At 39.4% G+C, this 16,914-nt stretch overlaps 1 protein-coding gene across 1 annotated transcript in view; it reads right to left on the bottom strand.

Moving 5' to 3' along the window:
* Positions 1 to 5,491: 5,491 nt before the first annotated feature.
* clmna (calmin a) overlaps positions 5,492 to 16,914 on the bottom strand; it is a 60,622-nt gene continuing 49,199 nt past the window's right edge. Inside the window, exons 8-13 of the mRNA XM_068717795.1 lie at positions 16,407 to 16,489; positions 14,098 to 16,125; positions 10,904 to 11,082; positions 9,268 to 9,358; positions 9,113 to 9,174; positions 5,492 to 8,421 (exon numbers count right to left, since the gene is read on the bottom strand). Coding sequence (XP_068573896.1) covers positions 8,298 to 8,421; positions 9,113 to 9,174; positions 9,268 to 9,358; positions 10,904 to 11,082; positions 14,098 to 16,125; positions 16,407 to 16,489 — 2,567 coding nt within the window. The 3' untranslated portion in view covers positions 5,492 to 8,297. The remainder of the gene's footprint in view (positions 8,422 to 9,112; positions 9,175 to 9,267; positions 9,359 to 10,903; positions 11,083 to 14,097; positions 16,126 to 16,406; positions 16,490 to 16,914) is intronic.

Below are 16,914 nucleotides of genomic sequence, written 5' to 3'. Positions count from 1 at the left end.
ATTTAGCTGGAAACAGACCTGAGAAACCAAAAACAGAAAACATTGACATATCAATTAATTTCAAACCAAATGCCATGAATTTGAAATGTAAAGGAAGCACTCAGGTTAGCTTGGCTTCCACAGAGACTGTATCTGTTACTCATGTGCTGATACTGTGATAGTACACTCAGAGTAACTTCTCACCTCTGCACAAATGGGAAGTGTCGGGATTGTGACTGGGTCCTCAGCTCTGCAAAGACAAAAGCAGAGAGCAAAATGAGAATGGTATGGTACTGCTGGGTGCCAGACGTTGATGAAGGTACATCGAGCAGAGAGAAGAAGGACCCATCACTAGACTGAGGCGAGCCAACCCATAATCAACTCTACTGCGAGTATTGCTAAGCCCCGCAGCCAGAACCAGCAAACACAAGTCTTTATAGTGATGGAGCAGCTCTCATTTGCTTGTGATTAAAAACAGAAGCAACCTGGCTTCGTTCTAACAGTTAATCAATTCTAACCGGATGAGTTGTTGGTCTGCGCCAAGGACGAAGTGTAACAGTGAAATGAAGTGAGTTCTCTCACAAAGAAACGTGTCGAACCAGAACAGAACCACACTACTGGTTCAAACACTGGCAAAATCTCAAATGTGCAAGTTGTCAACACGCGGGTAAGGAATTCAGAATAGGAGACTCAAGCTCAGTATGGTTTAACATAACTGTGGACCTCAATGTGGCCCGAGATGTGATGGAGTCCATCTCCAGGACCAAGGCAACTGCCTCGTTGGTGCTGCATTTTCAAAACAGTTACTTTCAACTTGTTAAACCTCTACTGCAGTGTTACAAATACAATTTGAACATTCCACTAGCACATGGTTCCGTTCGAGTGTATAACTTTGTTTGTTATTTGCTGATCGGTTAGTTTTAAATTGTTGCAAGGAATCTTATAAGAAGTACAGTTAACACATCTGAATCAGTAGGACAGAACAATGTATGCAAAAGGAGTTTATTTAAGACTTCGGACTGGATTGTGGTTGGTCATTGTACAGCACAGGAATGGAAACTTGGAAGTCAATTGTGTTTCAGTTGTTCAATTATAACTTTTTTTCTTTTTTAAATGGTGCGTTTAAAAAAAATGTTTGACACCAGAAAGATGACTGACTTAATTTAAAAAACAACTGCTGTTTATTTTGTAGGTGAAGAATTTAGCTAGATTTATATAAAAAAAAAAAAAAAAAAAAAAGAGAAAACATGAAAAGTTTCTTCTGTTGCCCTATACCTTGAAGAGAAAAAAAACATCTTCTGGTATGCCATTCTTCTGAGTGGTACTGTTATGTTGCTGCTGTTCTACTGGCAAAGAGGCACATCAAAACAGCAGTCACAAGTCTTTCGAGGGGTGTGATCCCATTTCTATTCTTGGGCTTGATTCATTACATAGGGGTGCTAATTGCAGGATCTCCTCCGGTAAAATAAATAATGGAATGAAAGCAGAGTAAATGTGTATAATCTCGTGGAGTTTTTATATTTGATAAAGTTTTATCAACTGATTGCAATAATGAAAACACACAAAAGGCAAAATGTATAATTTATTCATGTTAAACTTGCTCAAATAAATTCCATCTACTAAAACAGTTTAGGTTTAAGTATTACATTTTTTTTACATAAATAAAATTGGTAGGCTTTTATTTCTCAGCAACTTGCTAATTTCTAAATTAAATTGTACACCAAATCAGACTGGTCTCCAGTCCGAACTTGAGCGCACAGCTGATGGGTACGTGGTTTGTTTGCATGACATGACGTAACGCTTGCTGTCAGGACACGGTGACCTAGCGTTGCATTTAACTTTAAATTCATGAAAGGCCCATTGTGTGACTCCAATCATGCGGTGCATTTAGTGCCAAGAGGCAGACAGCCACGGTAGTGCTGCTTTTTTCATTCACAATTGAATATCCATTTGTATATTCAAATGCAATATCTAGTTTATGTATGTAGAAAGAAGTTTTAGAAGATAAGAATCTTGATTCTTAAAATAATCGACCCCCACCCACCTCTAATTCCTACTGACATATCCCACTGTCGATGTTTTGTGCAATATAAAAACAAGTTACTTATGCTATAATATAATACTGGAAGATTATTTATGAATGCTAGACTTTGGTGGGATCAAACCTGCTGGGGGACCAAGTGTGCGCACATCCAGACAAAAAAGTGCAAGACAATAAACGTAACAGTAAGGTATGAAGATTAAATGGTTTATTTCTCTTTTAAGTTAGGCCACCTGTAAATGATGGTGAAAAGTGGTATCCATCAGTGGCTATGGTTTACTGTTATCCCCGTGGGGAAAAAAATCAATAAAAAAAATCACTCACACACATAGTGGCATAACATAATCATCGGTGGCATATGTCAAAAAAAGTCAGTATATGCCAGTGAGAAGAGGTATATCACAATAGAACTTGAGTGACATAGCTTTTGTCCAATGTAGACAGACTAGGGAATAAAACGGGAAAAAGAGACTTTCTAAACATGACAGCGAAATATCAAATAGCAAATAGCAAGAACATTTACCAAGAAGTGTTCAAGTAACCTCGATCCTAACGTCAGTCTGAATCTTTCACACCTGTGAGCTCATATTGACGAGCCAACACATCTGCCATGGCCCAACAATTTAGCACAAGGGAGGAAAGGCAGCTATACCGAGCAACATGCATGCAGAACACAGTGTCCAGAACTCTAGCCAGAACAGTTCATGATCACTGCTTCATATCCTGTGGCTGTCATTAACTCTTGGCAGCCTCCTTTCTCCACATGTAAGCATCAACCCACATATGCCAATACACGTCTTCAGCTGGACACTTGGCCATTAAGTTAAGGTTGCAGTTACTAGCAGAGACCATGCTGAGTAACACTGGCTACGTTAGCAACTAACATTAAGCAGCTCAATTTCTGCCAAGTATTTTACGTTATTAGCATTGAGCTAACGTTACAACAAATGACCACAATGTTAAAGCAATTTAATTAAATATTAGCAGATGTCTGCTCTGATATTACCTCTACAGAGCAACAACCCCTCTCAAGAGCCATGGCCTCATTATTGGTGGTAAAGTATTAACAGGGGGACGGCTAGTTTACACTAGCAATAACTAGCGCTAACGTTAACATTACCATATGGCAAATTAGCTTATTTACGTTCCGTTATCTTAACGCTAGCTGAGGCCATCTTGTAAAGAAAGATTTAGTACAAATGGAGTAAACAAATAATGTCTCAGGCAGCCTATTAGCTTCTTACATGGCGTTAGCAACCAAATATTCGCATAACTGCAATGGAAAACCTCTTGCAGCGTCCATCAAGGTAGCTTAACCTAGCATGGCTAGCGAATGGTAAATCCGACGGATTGCGCCTGTTTGGAACCAGTTATTGACATGGCTATTCTGATGGCCGAAGGCATGGATGTCTGAGCGTGCTTACTGACTGCGTGACTTACAGAGCCAAACTTATATATGGCTTCACCCTAAATGTACAGCGTGTAATGCAATACAACGTCTGGGCAGTGACTACAGCTACCATGCACCATCACTATGTCAGCGAGCCAGTTTGCTAGCAAGCTAACAGCTAGCAGGGCCAACACATGCTAGAGAGAGTAGCGTTATTCCACATAGACGAGTCATATCATTCGGTAAACAATCTCACCTGATGTTTGTTTTTCAATTGATAGTCTTGGCTAAAAAAGATTTGAAATCGTTCGTTGGATATCCTCACTGCCGGTCACTGTTGCTGTTCCGATTTGGTGGCTACTCGTTCCACGGTGGGACCCCTTCCTTTCAGCCGGGCCTCTGCTACGCCAAAACATTAACGTAAACTCCGTCACTACCAGTGGCAATCTGCCACGCCATTCTACTAAAGCGAAGGAGAATCTCTCTCCTTCGTAATGTGCTAAACGTCTGGAGATAGCTACAGTTCCACATTTACATTTATGTTTTTACCTTAACATACTCTATCAACATAATGGAACCATAGTACCACATTAAAAAAACTTTTTTTTATTTTTTTATTATAGAAAACACAAACGATAATTTTCCAAATCAGATTTGTTATGTGTTTTGGGTTCCGTTATGTTGATAGAGTATGTTAAGGTGAAAACATAAATGTCAAGTCATATAGGTGATGTGCGGGGAAAAAAAGATGTGCATGGTAAACATTTGTTAATGTAAAGGCAAGTATTCATATCTTACAGTTCACATATCTTACATATATATTGGCAGATTAATCCATATTTTTCCCAATCCAACAGGCTCATGATGTCCAATCAAAGTGCAACAGGCGGAACACTTCACTGTCATATTTACAAACCACCTAAATGTGTTCAGCGCTGCTGAAGTTGTTCACTGTGTTACTTGATGTCCTCTAGGTGGCAGCATTACTACACATCGGCATAGCTGTTCAGGTCCTAGAACAGTACTAACACAATATAACCTGCAGCTGTGAGAGAGGTAAACTCAACAGTCTCAGAGCCATTCAACACTACCTGGGACTGGATTCAACAAAACAAAATTGGCACTTCAAATTCACTGTACTCTCCAAACGCTGAAGGACAACGATGAGTAAATTAAAAGTTTCTGGTCGATCTCTTTAAAGATGCGCTCACGTCTCCCAGCCAACGCAATAACCCCACAAATGAAAGTGATTACACAAAAATGTGCCTGTGAACTAACATTTTGTAGGATACTTTTAAAGTATGCCTATGGCTTACATTTTATTCAACACGGATGTTTATTGCATGTAATAGTATTCATAACTCCACCGTCTCTAAGGAGAGACTAAATTCTATGACAAACACAGTTCTTTAAAAGAAAGTGTCATACCTAGCAACAGGGTCATCCACACCTCCTCACTGAGTTAATGCTTTCTGTCCCTTACTTACTCAAAGTTGCTCTGAGAAGTTTCCTAAATCACTCCTAATCTAGGACTCCTAGCTAGAATTGTTGATTCTAAAATAAGAACTCTCTGAGAGTATTCTCACAATATTTAAGAATACAGCCCCAGGCTGATGAGAGCTGTGAGACTGAACCAAAGCTGTACCTTTTCTTCTGGGTAACTGAAAGAGAACAAAAAAACTCAGTGGAGCTGAGGGGAACTGCAGAGTAGAATGATAATTATCTGTGGGTTGTCCCTACAAGCCACCTATTTCCCATTACAGTCATTTGAGCGTTCCTTTGTGTAAAAACATTGATTACAAGTGCTTAATTAAATATTCAGAGCATATCTAAGGCTCTCAACATGGCGACGGCTTGCAGCTAACATTGCAAACAGCGGCAACAGTTCTGACGGTGTTAACCGGCACCGTCGGTCACAACGACATGCAGACCGGAAGCCATGACCTAATACTGACATTTTACTTTATGCATTTCCTTAATGTTAAGCCTCATATTTAAATAGCCCAACTTTAAACTATTCACAGATCTCTGTGAATCTGCAAATACCCTTAAATTTAAAACACTCACAACAAGAGACAAAGGGTTTGAAACATGTCTTTTATTGCAGTTGACTGGTGCTGTTGAAACAATTAGAATGACTGAGGATCCAATACATAAGCTAATATGCTCTTACTAGGTCAGTCCGTAACAGTGTTTTGGTGGTGTGGGTGGCCATGGTCACTGGAGACACAAACACACACACAGTCCACTGCATCCTTGTAAAGACCTTAAACTTCCTTCTCTTTTTTCTCAAGTCCTATCCCAAATTCAGAGGGAGTGCCATAGTAGTTAGTGACCTTACCCTGTAGTAGCTGTCTGAAGGGCACCAGCCACATGTGGTGGGGTATCAGCACGCAGAATCGTGATGCATTTATGGCGAAACAGGTCCAAACCCGAGGGCACTGCATGGCATTTTCTCCACTGGAAGGACACACTAGAGGGAACTTGATCACCTAAATCTGACCCTTAATCTAACCTTAATTGGTAGGTGGTTCCACTCTGAGGGTAAAGATAAAGGGGACATATTATGAAACACTTTTCCAGTGCTTGTACATTTACATGTGGGTATCTGGAGTGCCTACCAACACCTAAACTATGAAACAAGACAACCCAGTTACTTTTTTGTGGGCATCGGAATACATTCAGAAATGTCTCCCCCTCTTATGTCACATGCAGGCTCTTTTGTAAAACTGAGTCCTATTCACATTATGAATGGTAACTCCATGGTCTATTTAAATAAGTCAATATGCAGAAAAAAACATTTGATGTTTGCAAGTCTGTCTCTTAGAAAGTACGTCTATACACCAATTTAGGAAAGAAAATACATTTTGAAATGTAATGCTGTCCGAATTACCTTTTTTTTTAAATCACCATTATGAGGAATTGATTTTTATGAACACATCTGAAAAGTTGCAAAATGTTCATACTCAAAGTAATAGCAAAAGTAATGCATCATTTCATTAGCAAGTACATTTCCAAAAGCACTGTACTTGTAACATTTTGAGGTACTTTATGGGATTCCAAAGATTGATTGACATCTGTCTTTTTCTGACAGTAAATTGACTTCTTGCATAGTAACTGGTAAATTAGTATACTAGGACAATTGTGAATATAGTGCATTCTGTATGCTGTTAGTAAATGGTATGGAATTGGGACACATCTTTAGTTCTAACAAGGATAACAGTACAAAAATATCCACCACACACACTTGAGATGTGATTATGAAGCAGTGTGCTATAGTAATGACCCAGTTGGTATCGAGTTGGAATGAACACTCCTCAGTCGGTGGATGGAGGAGCTGTATCTATATCCAGAGTGAACACTTTTGCCACTGGCCAGCTGCTGTGGAAGAATGATTGGATGAAGGATTTTCACTTTGTCATAGTGCTTCATTACAGACAATTTTCAAAAATAACATATATGGAAAGATATTTCATTGTAAAGCATTCTCTTTTCATTGACAGGCTTGGACAAGCATAGCTCAATCACATAAAACATTTCTTTGTCATAAAACTTTAAAAATCCATAATGAGACACAAAATATTACAAATACATATTCTGCCTCAACTATTATACAATATAGAGCCGCTGGGGTGACGCTTTAGTACAAGAGTTACTTTCTACGTGTTAAAAACAAGATGTCCATTACTGGGTTTGTGGCGAGTTGGACTTTACTTGTTAGCACTTATACCACTATCTTTGGCAGTTTGTATTATTTTTCAAAAAAGTGCAACGGATCAAAATTCCCCTTCATTAGTTATCTTTACAACAGTACAGGTACGTAAGCTCAAAAAGCCTGGCTGTATCATATATATTCTTATTCTCTTTTCTGCTTCAGCTCTACTATCTCCAGTTTATATTCTCAGCTTAAAGTACTTTTATTTCATTGTGTTAAATGGCTATTCAGATAGGCAAACGGTGCATCCATAAATCCATAGTATATATCTCTATCTACAAATCAGAGTGTGCTATACAGTCATGTTGTCTTACAATGTCAGCTCTGTCGGCTTTGCACAGCAATAAACCACTAACTTCTATAGTGTCTTTAAAACAGAATATCGAGGCCACAGTTACGAAATTTCCACATTTAAACTGCAACATTTTGAGAAACACGACAATGTTATGAAAAAGGAGTTGTAATTTGGAGAAGAAGTTTATAATGTTACATAAAGTCATAACTTTGTGACTAAAAAGTCAATACTTGGAGAGTCTACAAGAAAAAGACATCTTGTTGGTTCTGGTTATTTATTACGGGTCTTTGGATATCTTATAACTACGTAAGTTAATAATATTTGTTTGTATTCAAATAAATACAAAATGTATTACACAAAAAGAATTGTACATTTATTTTAATAACACTTTTCGTTGTTACTTTACGTTTCTCAAAATATTTTCCTCATAAAATTACAGCCCAATGTGTAGCTTTTCTTTTAATGTGACTTTTATCTGTAAGTTTACAACTTAACTCTCAAAATATTACTTTTGTTCTCCAAATCGTACAACTTTATTCTTGATATGTTATGACTTTTTATCTTGTAAAATTATTTTATTCTAAAAATATGAGTTATTCCTCAAAATCTCTTCACATTTCCCTAGCAGTGGCCCTAATACATTGTAATACAGATTACTTCAAGCCACATCGAAAGCTAAAAAGCAAAAACCTAAAACAAAGCTCTAGTAGTTTGAAATACACATCTTTTAAATGCCTTCACTTGGTCTGGAGTATAGTGAGTATAGTGGAGAGGAAAGAGGAGTGGCAGTTGAGCTGTATGTGTGTGTTTGTTTTGGTGGTGGTGCATTACATTTTTATGTAATTGTGTGTGTATGTATTTGTGAGTGAGTGTGTGTTCAGGGATCGAGGTTCAGCAGCAGGCTGGGCAGTGTCTTCAGGTCCATCTGTGGCAGCAGCCAGAAGCAGTAGAGCAGCAGCCAGAGCAGCAGCAGCACATAGAGCTCCCAGCTCTCACTGCACCTACATACACCAATACAGGGGAGTGGGGCATAAGGTCAGCAGAGGTTTGAGTCATTATTAGTCATGGAGGACAGAAATCGATTCCAATGGTCGTTACAATAAAAGTCAAACATTTACTGTTCTGATAGAGACCATTAAAGAAACATCCTAAGTCTGAAATCCTTTCTTATCTCAGTTTAGGATGGCATTTAGAATTGTTGGTGTTACAGAAACATTTTTCCTAACTGCATTTAGAAAAAGATAAGGAAAAATAATGATAGGAATTCAGCTACTACAGAAATGTGCTAATGTAGGGATTTCCCAAGTAAGGAATCCTCAATTAGGATGGCTTACAGATCCTGTCTTAAATTAAAAATAACTGGGAAAAATGGCAGCATCACTGTTGTTAGGTATGTAAGGCAATGACACAGAAGATGGGGAACAACATACTAAAACGTAATGATCGAAGGGCTACTCGAACTGTATGATGATTTAAATGCTTTTTCATTTAGATGCTTTAAATGTCCCAGACCATGTATTCAAGGTGATACATATCGACTGCCAAGACAATTCATTTGGAGTTTGATCAAAGCAAAATTGATGACTACTAGTCCACCACTTTGGTTGCAAAACCTTACGACCAGTAAAACCATTTTGTGGTGAAAGACCGATGTAGTATAGAAAACTAGAACAGGGAGGGCAAAGTTCTTACCAAGAATCAAAGTCACCGTTGTCAGCTTTTCTGGTCGCTGCAGTCACAGCCGTCTGATTGTCCTGTGAGTCGTAAAATAAATACAAGGGAAACACTCTCAGTATTCAGTATCACAGAGAACACCAATCCAAACAGAAATGGAGTGTCAAACCAACCGTGGACTCAGTGAAGCGCACCCCCTTTCTGTGACGGAGAACTGGAGGGATCTGGCTTTCATCCTGTCTGCTGGAACTTTTACTATCACTCCTGAAAAGTCAAAATCCATTAGTTTAGGTCTCCACAAGAGAGAGAGGAAACTCAGTGGTAAAAGCTATTATGACATCTTTTGGACTTTTTTCAAATATTAAATTATGAAACCAAAACTAAAACCCTACTTAACTATTTTTTTTTGGAACCTGAAAAGAACACAATTGTCCTTAGATTACTGACTAATTGCTTTTAATGTAATTACAATAAATTGGTGGCAGAAGACAAGTCAAAGCAAAGATAAATGAAAAGAACTAGTGCAGCAAATTAAAAGCAGCAAAGCAATGTTGAGGATTTTGAAACATGATGGGCTTAAAGGCTATGCTACATCTAAATCATGTAGGTAATGGATATATATGTAGATATGCATGTTCACGGGTCAATTAAGAGACAATGGCCCCAGGGCACAGACATGCAAAAGGCCCCACCACCACTTACTCCTACATTGGAGCACCACACACAGACTTTATAGTTGTTTAGCCTCTTTTTGTTGTTGTTTTGTGTCTCTTTGTAGTTACGTATCTCTTTGTGGTTTTGAGTCCCTATGTGAGCATTTTGTGTGTCTTTGTAGTTATTTTGCGTCACTTTGTAATTGTTTTGGTCTTTATGTCGTTATTTTTTTTGTCTGTGGTTGTATTGGCCCTTTTGTATTTGTTTTGTGTCTTTTTGTAGTTGCTTAGTGTCTCTTTGTAGTCGTTCTGTGTTTGTTTGTAGTTTTTGTGTCTTTTGTAGTTGTTTTGCATCTCTTTGTATTTTCTCTGTGTCCCTTTGTGGTTGTTTCACCCCTTTTCATAGTCGTGAGTCTCTTCCTATTTGAGTGACATTTTGTTGGCGAGTGCCAGGGGGCCCCTTGACCTGCGTATGTTGATATGGGCTTCTATGCACGTATAAGAATATATTCGTAAACCTTTTCCACTTTTCATGTTTTATCTTGTTACAAATAGTTATATTTTGAGAGTTTGCATTGTTACACCCTGAGTTACACCCTGAAAGGTGAGACAAAAGATGAATATCTTTATGGACCCATCAATGACATGAGTAAACTAATGACCATAAAGTAAGATACTGAAGTTACGCTGAAATATTGTTTCCCATATTACACAAAATGCCAGCGCCCTCATGAATGCATCATTTCCTCTGAATCCCTTGTGTGTAGGTAAACAATTTGACTCCCACATGGAAAGAGACTTAACTAATATAGAGGAAATTACAGAAATGGGGTTTGATCTGAAAGTCGGAAGGATCATAATTTTAATTCCACTGCTGAACATGAACAGAATCACACTCTCTTGCATTGATTAATTAAACCACATTAATGTCTTCCCCTTGCTTCAGTCCACAGTCTCTTAACCCTCATAAGGCCTTTCTTCATTCCCATCACCAGCCCACATAGATTACTTTGTTCAGTACATTTAAGGAAATATCTGAGCAAAGTGAGAGAGACCAGGTCAGACCAGCCTCATCCATTTCCATAACACTGGTTTCCCCTAGGGTCCACTGTGTTTCTCAGTGTACCAGGGAGCTGACTAAGAATAGAAAGCCTACCTCACAGGCTCTGTGTTTTCCCTGGCAGAGCCTGAGCTCTGCTGCTCGGCCTCACTGAGATCATTGCCGTCTGCTGGAGCATCATCACCCCGGATTCCTCCTGTCTTCTCCCCGGGCAACAGACAGAGATCCTGGGATTTAGATGCTCTGTTAGTCTCCTGGTTGGTCTTCGTGATCACCTAATAGGAGCAAGACATGATGAGAGACAAAGCTTTCAGCAGATTAGTAATGCACAGGGGGGAAAGACATTTTAACAACTACTGGTCAAATTGTCAGAAGTCAACAACAATAAGTACGTATACATGCACAAAACATTCCTTATTCCAAAAAAAACCTATATTCCTACTAAGCTGTATACATGGCTGATGGAAATTAATATTCCACTAACATTCATGTTGACAAGCAGCCGTATATATTCTGATTAACATAACTGGTGGTGGTCTTGTTCGAGCGTGCAACCAAAGCCTCCCTCCTCTCTCACTCCTTCAAACACCTTTGTGAAAAGGTCGTAGGTGTTTCTCCTTCCAACCCGAAATGTGGGCTTTTCTGTTGTGCATGCATCTTTGCAAAGCGTTAGCTAGTTTGTTTGTGTACAACAAACAGAGCTGGCCATAAAAAGGCAAGAGGCTGTGTGGCCATGTGCTGCAAACTGCCGTAAAAACCCCAATTGAGACACATATTCCGAATGCGCTGTATACATGTCCAAAGAATGCTCCTAAAACCCAAATAATATCATCATAGCCAACATCCTGGTCGGGAAAAGCTCTATTCCACATAAGGCCTAATTCGAAAGATCGACATGGAAGATGTAGACGTTTACATTACCTGTATCAAATTCTGAATATTGTCATATTCAGAATAATAGTGAAATATTGGTCTGCATACAATCAATGTTGATGAAATTGAATGTGGATATCTATGTTCTCCACAGGATGAATGCTAATGTCTTCTCTGGCACCACCTTCAGGTCAAAACTTCAAAGCGTTTAAAAAGAAAACTTCTATTTAATGGGCAGATTGCCATGAAAGTTACTGAGCTCATTCACACTTAGAGGACAAACCCATTCCATGTTGGAAACTCTGTGAGCTTTTTTGTAGTACCACCCTCAGACCAAAATGTCTGCAACCTAGACATGGCCAAAAGGTGGACTGCAGTGTAATCGATTATCATAGAATTTTACTATAAGCATTCATGCTTCCCAGATGATGAACCCTTGTTCATATAATGACAGTGTCAAATTTCCTCAGGCATCATCCTTTGGAGAAACGTGACATTTGTAGTTGTCCTACGGATAATGCTCTAAGAATAGCTAAATCAGCAGTGTATTATCTTAAAGTCTAACGCTTATAAAACATGTTTTACTCTAGAGGCTGCTTGGAGGTCTTTTAAGACCTCAGTGCTTGAAACATTGTGTTTTAGGATTAAACCCTGACAATCCTATTTTGCAAATTAATTCAATTCTTAGCCTGTGAACTCTTTTGGACGGATGACACATCGCACAACAAACTTAGTTTGAAGCGTTCTGAGAACTTGTTTTAGGTTAAAACAAATTAAAAAGCAAGTCTTGTAAACTGTTGATGTATTACTGAGTAGCTCAATTTAAACTGAGGCACATGTTCAGCTATTCTTCCACTCCTTATAGACAAAACCCCATAATTAAGACTGAGTGATAATTCAATATTATTGCTCATTATCTCTGCATTTAATTGCACTGCAAACAAAATCCACATTCAGTTCAATTTTTACCACAATCTATCACAGTGTGACATCTTTAATGATTGAACCTGTATTTGTTGAAAATTAAGGGACATTAACCTCGTAAAATAGGCACACAAAAAAACGTTGGACACGAATGGCTCAAACTGGAGTTTAGATAATTTTCCCTGTTTCTGTGAATTGCAATGATATCTCACCAGTGCTCATAGCTGGTAGTTATCGTTTTCAGGCAGTATTCACTGTGGGTTTAACTCTGAATATTTAGTTTCTTTCCAATAAATAACTCAAAATAACAGTGAACATTTAACGTGAGTACATCACAATGACAAGCTTTCACAGAGCATCAGAGGAACAGACTATGACTTCACGATAAATGTCAGCAGGTCGTCTGGTCATTAGGTGAGATATTGTGGAAGTGTGACATGTCACATTGCTACATGTTCCTGTTTGGGCACTTGGACATTAGACACACACATACACAGATAAGCAGACCAACTGGAAGGCAGTGTTTTCTAAGATAACACTTCGTTTACACTGAACGAAAAAATACACAGCAAAGCTACCCAGAAGACTAAGACTTGTGTTGATCTAAATTTGGTTTGATAAAACAATTTATCAAGAAAAATCGCAAAACATTCACTCGTTCCAGGTTTTTAAATATGACAATTTGCAGGTTTTCTCTCTTTTATGTGCATGTTAATCGATCTTTTCAGGGTTTGGATTTTGGTTTGAAAATAAGCTACTTGGATATGTTAAATTTGTAATAGTCAGTCAATATTCTGATGTTTAACAGGTAAGGTTTACCATACTCACCCTCTTAGTTTAGTGTATTCTCATGCAAACATGTGCTAATTAGTAGAGATGTTCCGATACCAATATTTCCTTCCAGAAACGGATTCCAATACCTGAACTTGCGTATCGGCCGAAACCGAGTACCAATTGGATAGCACTGCGATAAAAATTTAAATCTATATGTGTTGTAATTTTTCAAGCAGCTGGATACAAATTTTCATTTATTCTCCAGTTTGACTGATTTTTCAGTGTAAAATATTGTCAAATTGCAAATAATTAGCACTAAACACAAAGTACAGCTGAGTATAGACCCCTAAAAATAAGATTTCAATAAAAGTAGGCCATAGCTGAGACTGATTGGAATGTCATTAGTTTAACAAAGTATTAGACAAATTGACATGTTGACCTGATAGTGGTGCTAGATGAAATGTCAGAGGATCAGCAAAGTTATTACAATTTAATTGGTGGGAAACATACATATCTCTACCAGATTTCATGTCAATGAATCCAAAAGTTGTTGGGAGATTCACTCAAAATCAAAAATGTCACGGAACATTTGTATTAAATTTGGCCAAAACTGCACTGCAGCTACACTGAAATACTAATAACTGTTTAAAAGCGTAAGCTCATTTAAAAACTGAAATGTCTGATTGTACAGAGGCGCTGCTGAATAAACACACATTTACCTTGTCATTCTCTTGAATCAAAACCACTCCATTCCTGAAGTCTTCACCCAGAAGGCTGAGAGGTTGGTCAGGTTGAGTCTCTGAAGCAGGAGCTGGCTGGAGAGCAGATACACTCAAAACTGAAGGCCAACTCTGCATTTCAGTATCGGGTGGCTCTACAAACACGGGCTCCTCTTTGTCAGGGTAGAACAGATCCATGGGTTCGATGGGGTTACCAACTACATCCTCTGTTGGAGGACTTTGATCAATGTCTGTATGAAACTTGTGTCCATCCTGTTGATCAGTTGAATCTATTTCCTGCTCAGTATTCACAGGTTGAGATGTAGCATCCGTAGAGGAAGTCTGAGAAGTCACATCCTTCTCAGTTTTACCTGTCTGAGAGTCGTAGTGGGGACTCTCACATTCCTGTTTGGCTTCACTTATTGCCATTTTATCTCCCGTGTCCGGCTCGCTTATGTCTGAATTCAGTGATCTGCTGGTGTCATGTTCATCCAAATGTCTGCTTTCTTTGTCCTTTATCTGTTCTGAAGCTGTTGATTTATCATTTTCTGATACCAGACAGGATGCAATCTCAACATAGTCACTGAAGTCACTGCTCAATTCATGTAGATTTTGAGGGCACTGGACATCTGTATCAGTTCCCTCTAGCTGATGTACATCATTGTGTCCAGCATGAGCTTGTCTTTCTGGGTCACATATTCCCTCTTTGTCCTGTTCTTCTAGCTCATTTATACCAGGGCTTGGGTCCAGACTTGTTCTGTCTTGGTTGGTTGGATGTGTCTCTGAGCTAAAGCTTTTTTGAGCATGCAGGTCATCTCTTAGAACTCCTTCACTTGCTTCATCTTGTGTTTCTACAACATCGTCACTTTCCATTAAAATCCCAGACTCTTCTCTTGACTCCCCTCTTGTCACCTCGGACAAAGAGTCTTTTTCCTGACATTCAGTTTCCACTTCAAACTCCTCACAGTTATCTCTCTCATTCTGACTTTCAGTTTGACCAGCAATTTGTCCTTTCAGGTCCCTTGCACCTCCAATGAAGACCACAGTTCTCTCTTCAACACTGGTTTTGTTTAGTTGCGATTGGTTAGATTGATCAGTTTCATGGAGATTTTCCCCACCTGAGTTGGTCAGTTCCTCTGCATTGCACAGTCCTAAAGAAGGTTTTTGCTCTCTGCTCTGACTTGCATCGGTCTGTTTAGACTCTACTTCTTCTGTAATCTCAGCTTTGCTATGATCAGGTACCTGTTCTAGCATTATGTCCTGGTTGTACTTCTCAAGGTTCGCCTCTTTCTTTTTCACTACTTCCGGTTGTTTATTCTCAAAATGCCCTTGACTTTTCTCCTGGGTGCTCTCCAATGAGCTCAGTGAGTAAATTCCTTCATCGATATACGACTCAGTAATGGACTGCTCATCAGGGGCTCTATCCTCCATGGATAGGACACATCCTTCATCATGAGTAGTGACCTCCACAGGGATGGCACGATACACATCCCAGGCTGTTCCACTGTCACACAAAGAACTGTCACTTCGGCTTTCACAAAACTTCTGTGGCATCACCCCAAACTCGCTCTCCACCCAGGAGTCCGGTGAGTTGATTGCCGAGTCGCCAATTACTGACTCAGTGGTTACAGACTCAGGCATTGATGAGCCTGTGGGCCAGTGAGTGTAAGACAATTGTGGGGAGTTAGAGGTTGAGTTGGTAAGGACCTCACTGGCAGATTCCTTGAGCTCTTCAACCGCACTGCTGGAGATGTCTTCCATGTGGGGGGGATCTGCTAAGATGTCTTCACTGGACCACGAGCGAGCTGCAGCCGGCCTAAAGGGAGGTGACATGGCGCTTCGATCCTCTGACACAGAGGAAATTAAGATTTTGGGTGGCGGTTGGGTACAGACCCTCTGGAACATGTAGGACCTCTCCTTCACTCTGCTTTGGTGGATGCTATTCCTGATTTGGTTGGAGTCACTGTCGTGGAAGTTCAGTCGGCCCATGGAGACACTTCGTTCAATCAGCTGGACGGGCTCCTCCGGCTGAGAGAGAAACACAGAAGTTGGCAGAAATGTCTCTGTGCTCACCATCAGAGATTACTGTTTTGTCAAAATCTGACAGACACATATCATCCATGCTCTGTAAAGGCCTTTACATACTGGGGCGTGACGATTAAACAACAAGGAAATGCGAGAAAAAAAACAACTTGCGTTCTGTGAGAAAGTATTCATGACAAAAAGACCAGTTGAGAAAATATATTGAGATTTAATCACAGGGAAAATAAAGCCCCTGGTGTGTAAAGGCCATAAGAAAAGATTCTTACTTCCTCTATGCCAGGGAAGTGCTCCAGGAACTGTGACACATACGTCATGATGGATTGCTCATCTGGTGCATTGATAGTCACATCTGAGCATGGGAAGATAAACAATTTACAATTATCACAGTGGCATTTTACATAAAGACCCCCATGATATTTAAGCTTCCTCTCAACAGTTGTGACACACACTTTATAGCATAACAGTGCTGGCAATTTTAAATGCGACAAGTCTGAAAAGGGCTGCAGGATATATTATTTCAGCATCGACATTGCGATGTGCACATGCGAACCAGTCAAATCGGAAACACATTCTAGTTTACCATGAATAAACAAGTGTTACCCATTATTTACCAACAGTCTAGGTATGCCCGGTCAGTTTCATAAAGAACCATGTATATGGCCACACTTCTCAGTGGTCAGCCCGGGGAATTCAACACTGCGGGTCAGAGGGCCACTGCACAAGCTCGGCAGTTCTATCCATAATGGCCATAATGTAATTAGATCAATGAAGCTA

The sequence above is a fragment of the Cebidichthys violaceus genome, unplaced genomic scaffold, assembly GCF_023349555.1.
Source record: "Cebidichthys violaceus isolate CVI_PGR_0920_01 unplaced genomic scaffold, fCebVio1.0.p SCAF_22, whole genome shotgun sequence".
Taxonomy (NCBI): domain Eukaryota; kingdom Metazoa; phylum Chordata; class Actinopteri; order Perciformes; family Stichaeidae; genus Cebidichthys; species Cebidichthys violaceus.
The sequence above is the reverse complement of the archived record's forward strand: the minus strand, read 5'-3'. Positions and strand labels throughout refer to the sequence as shown.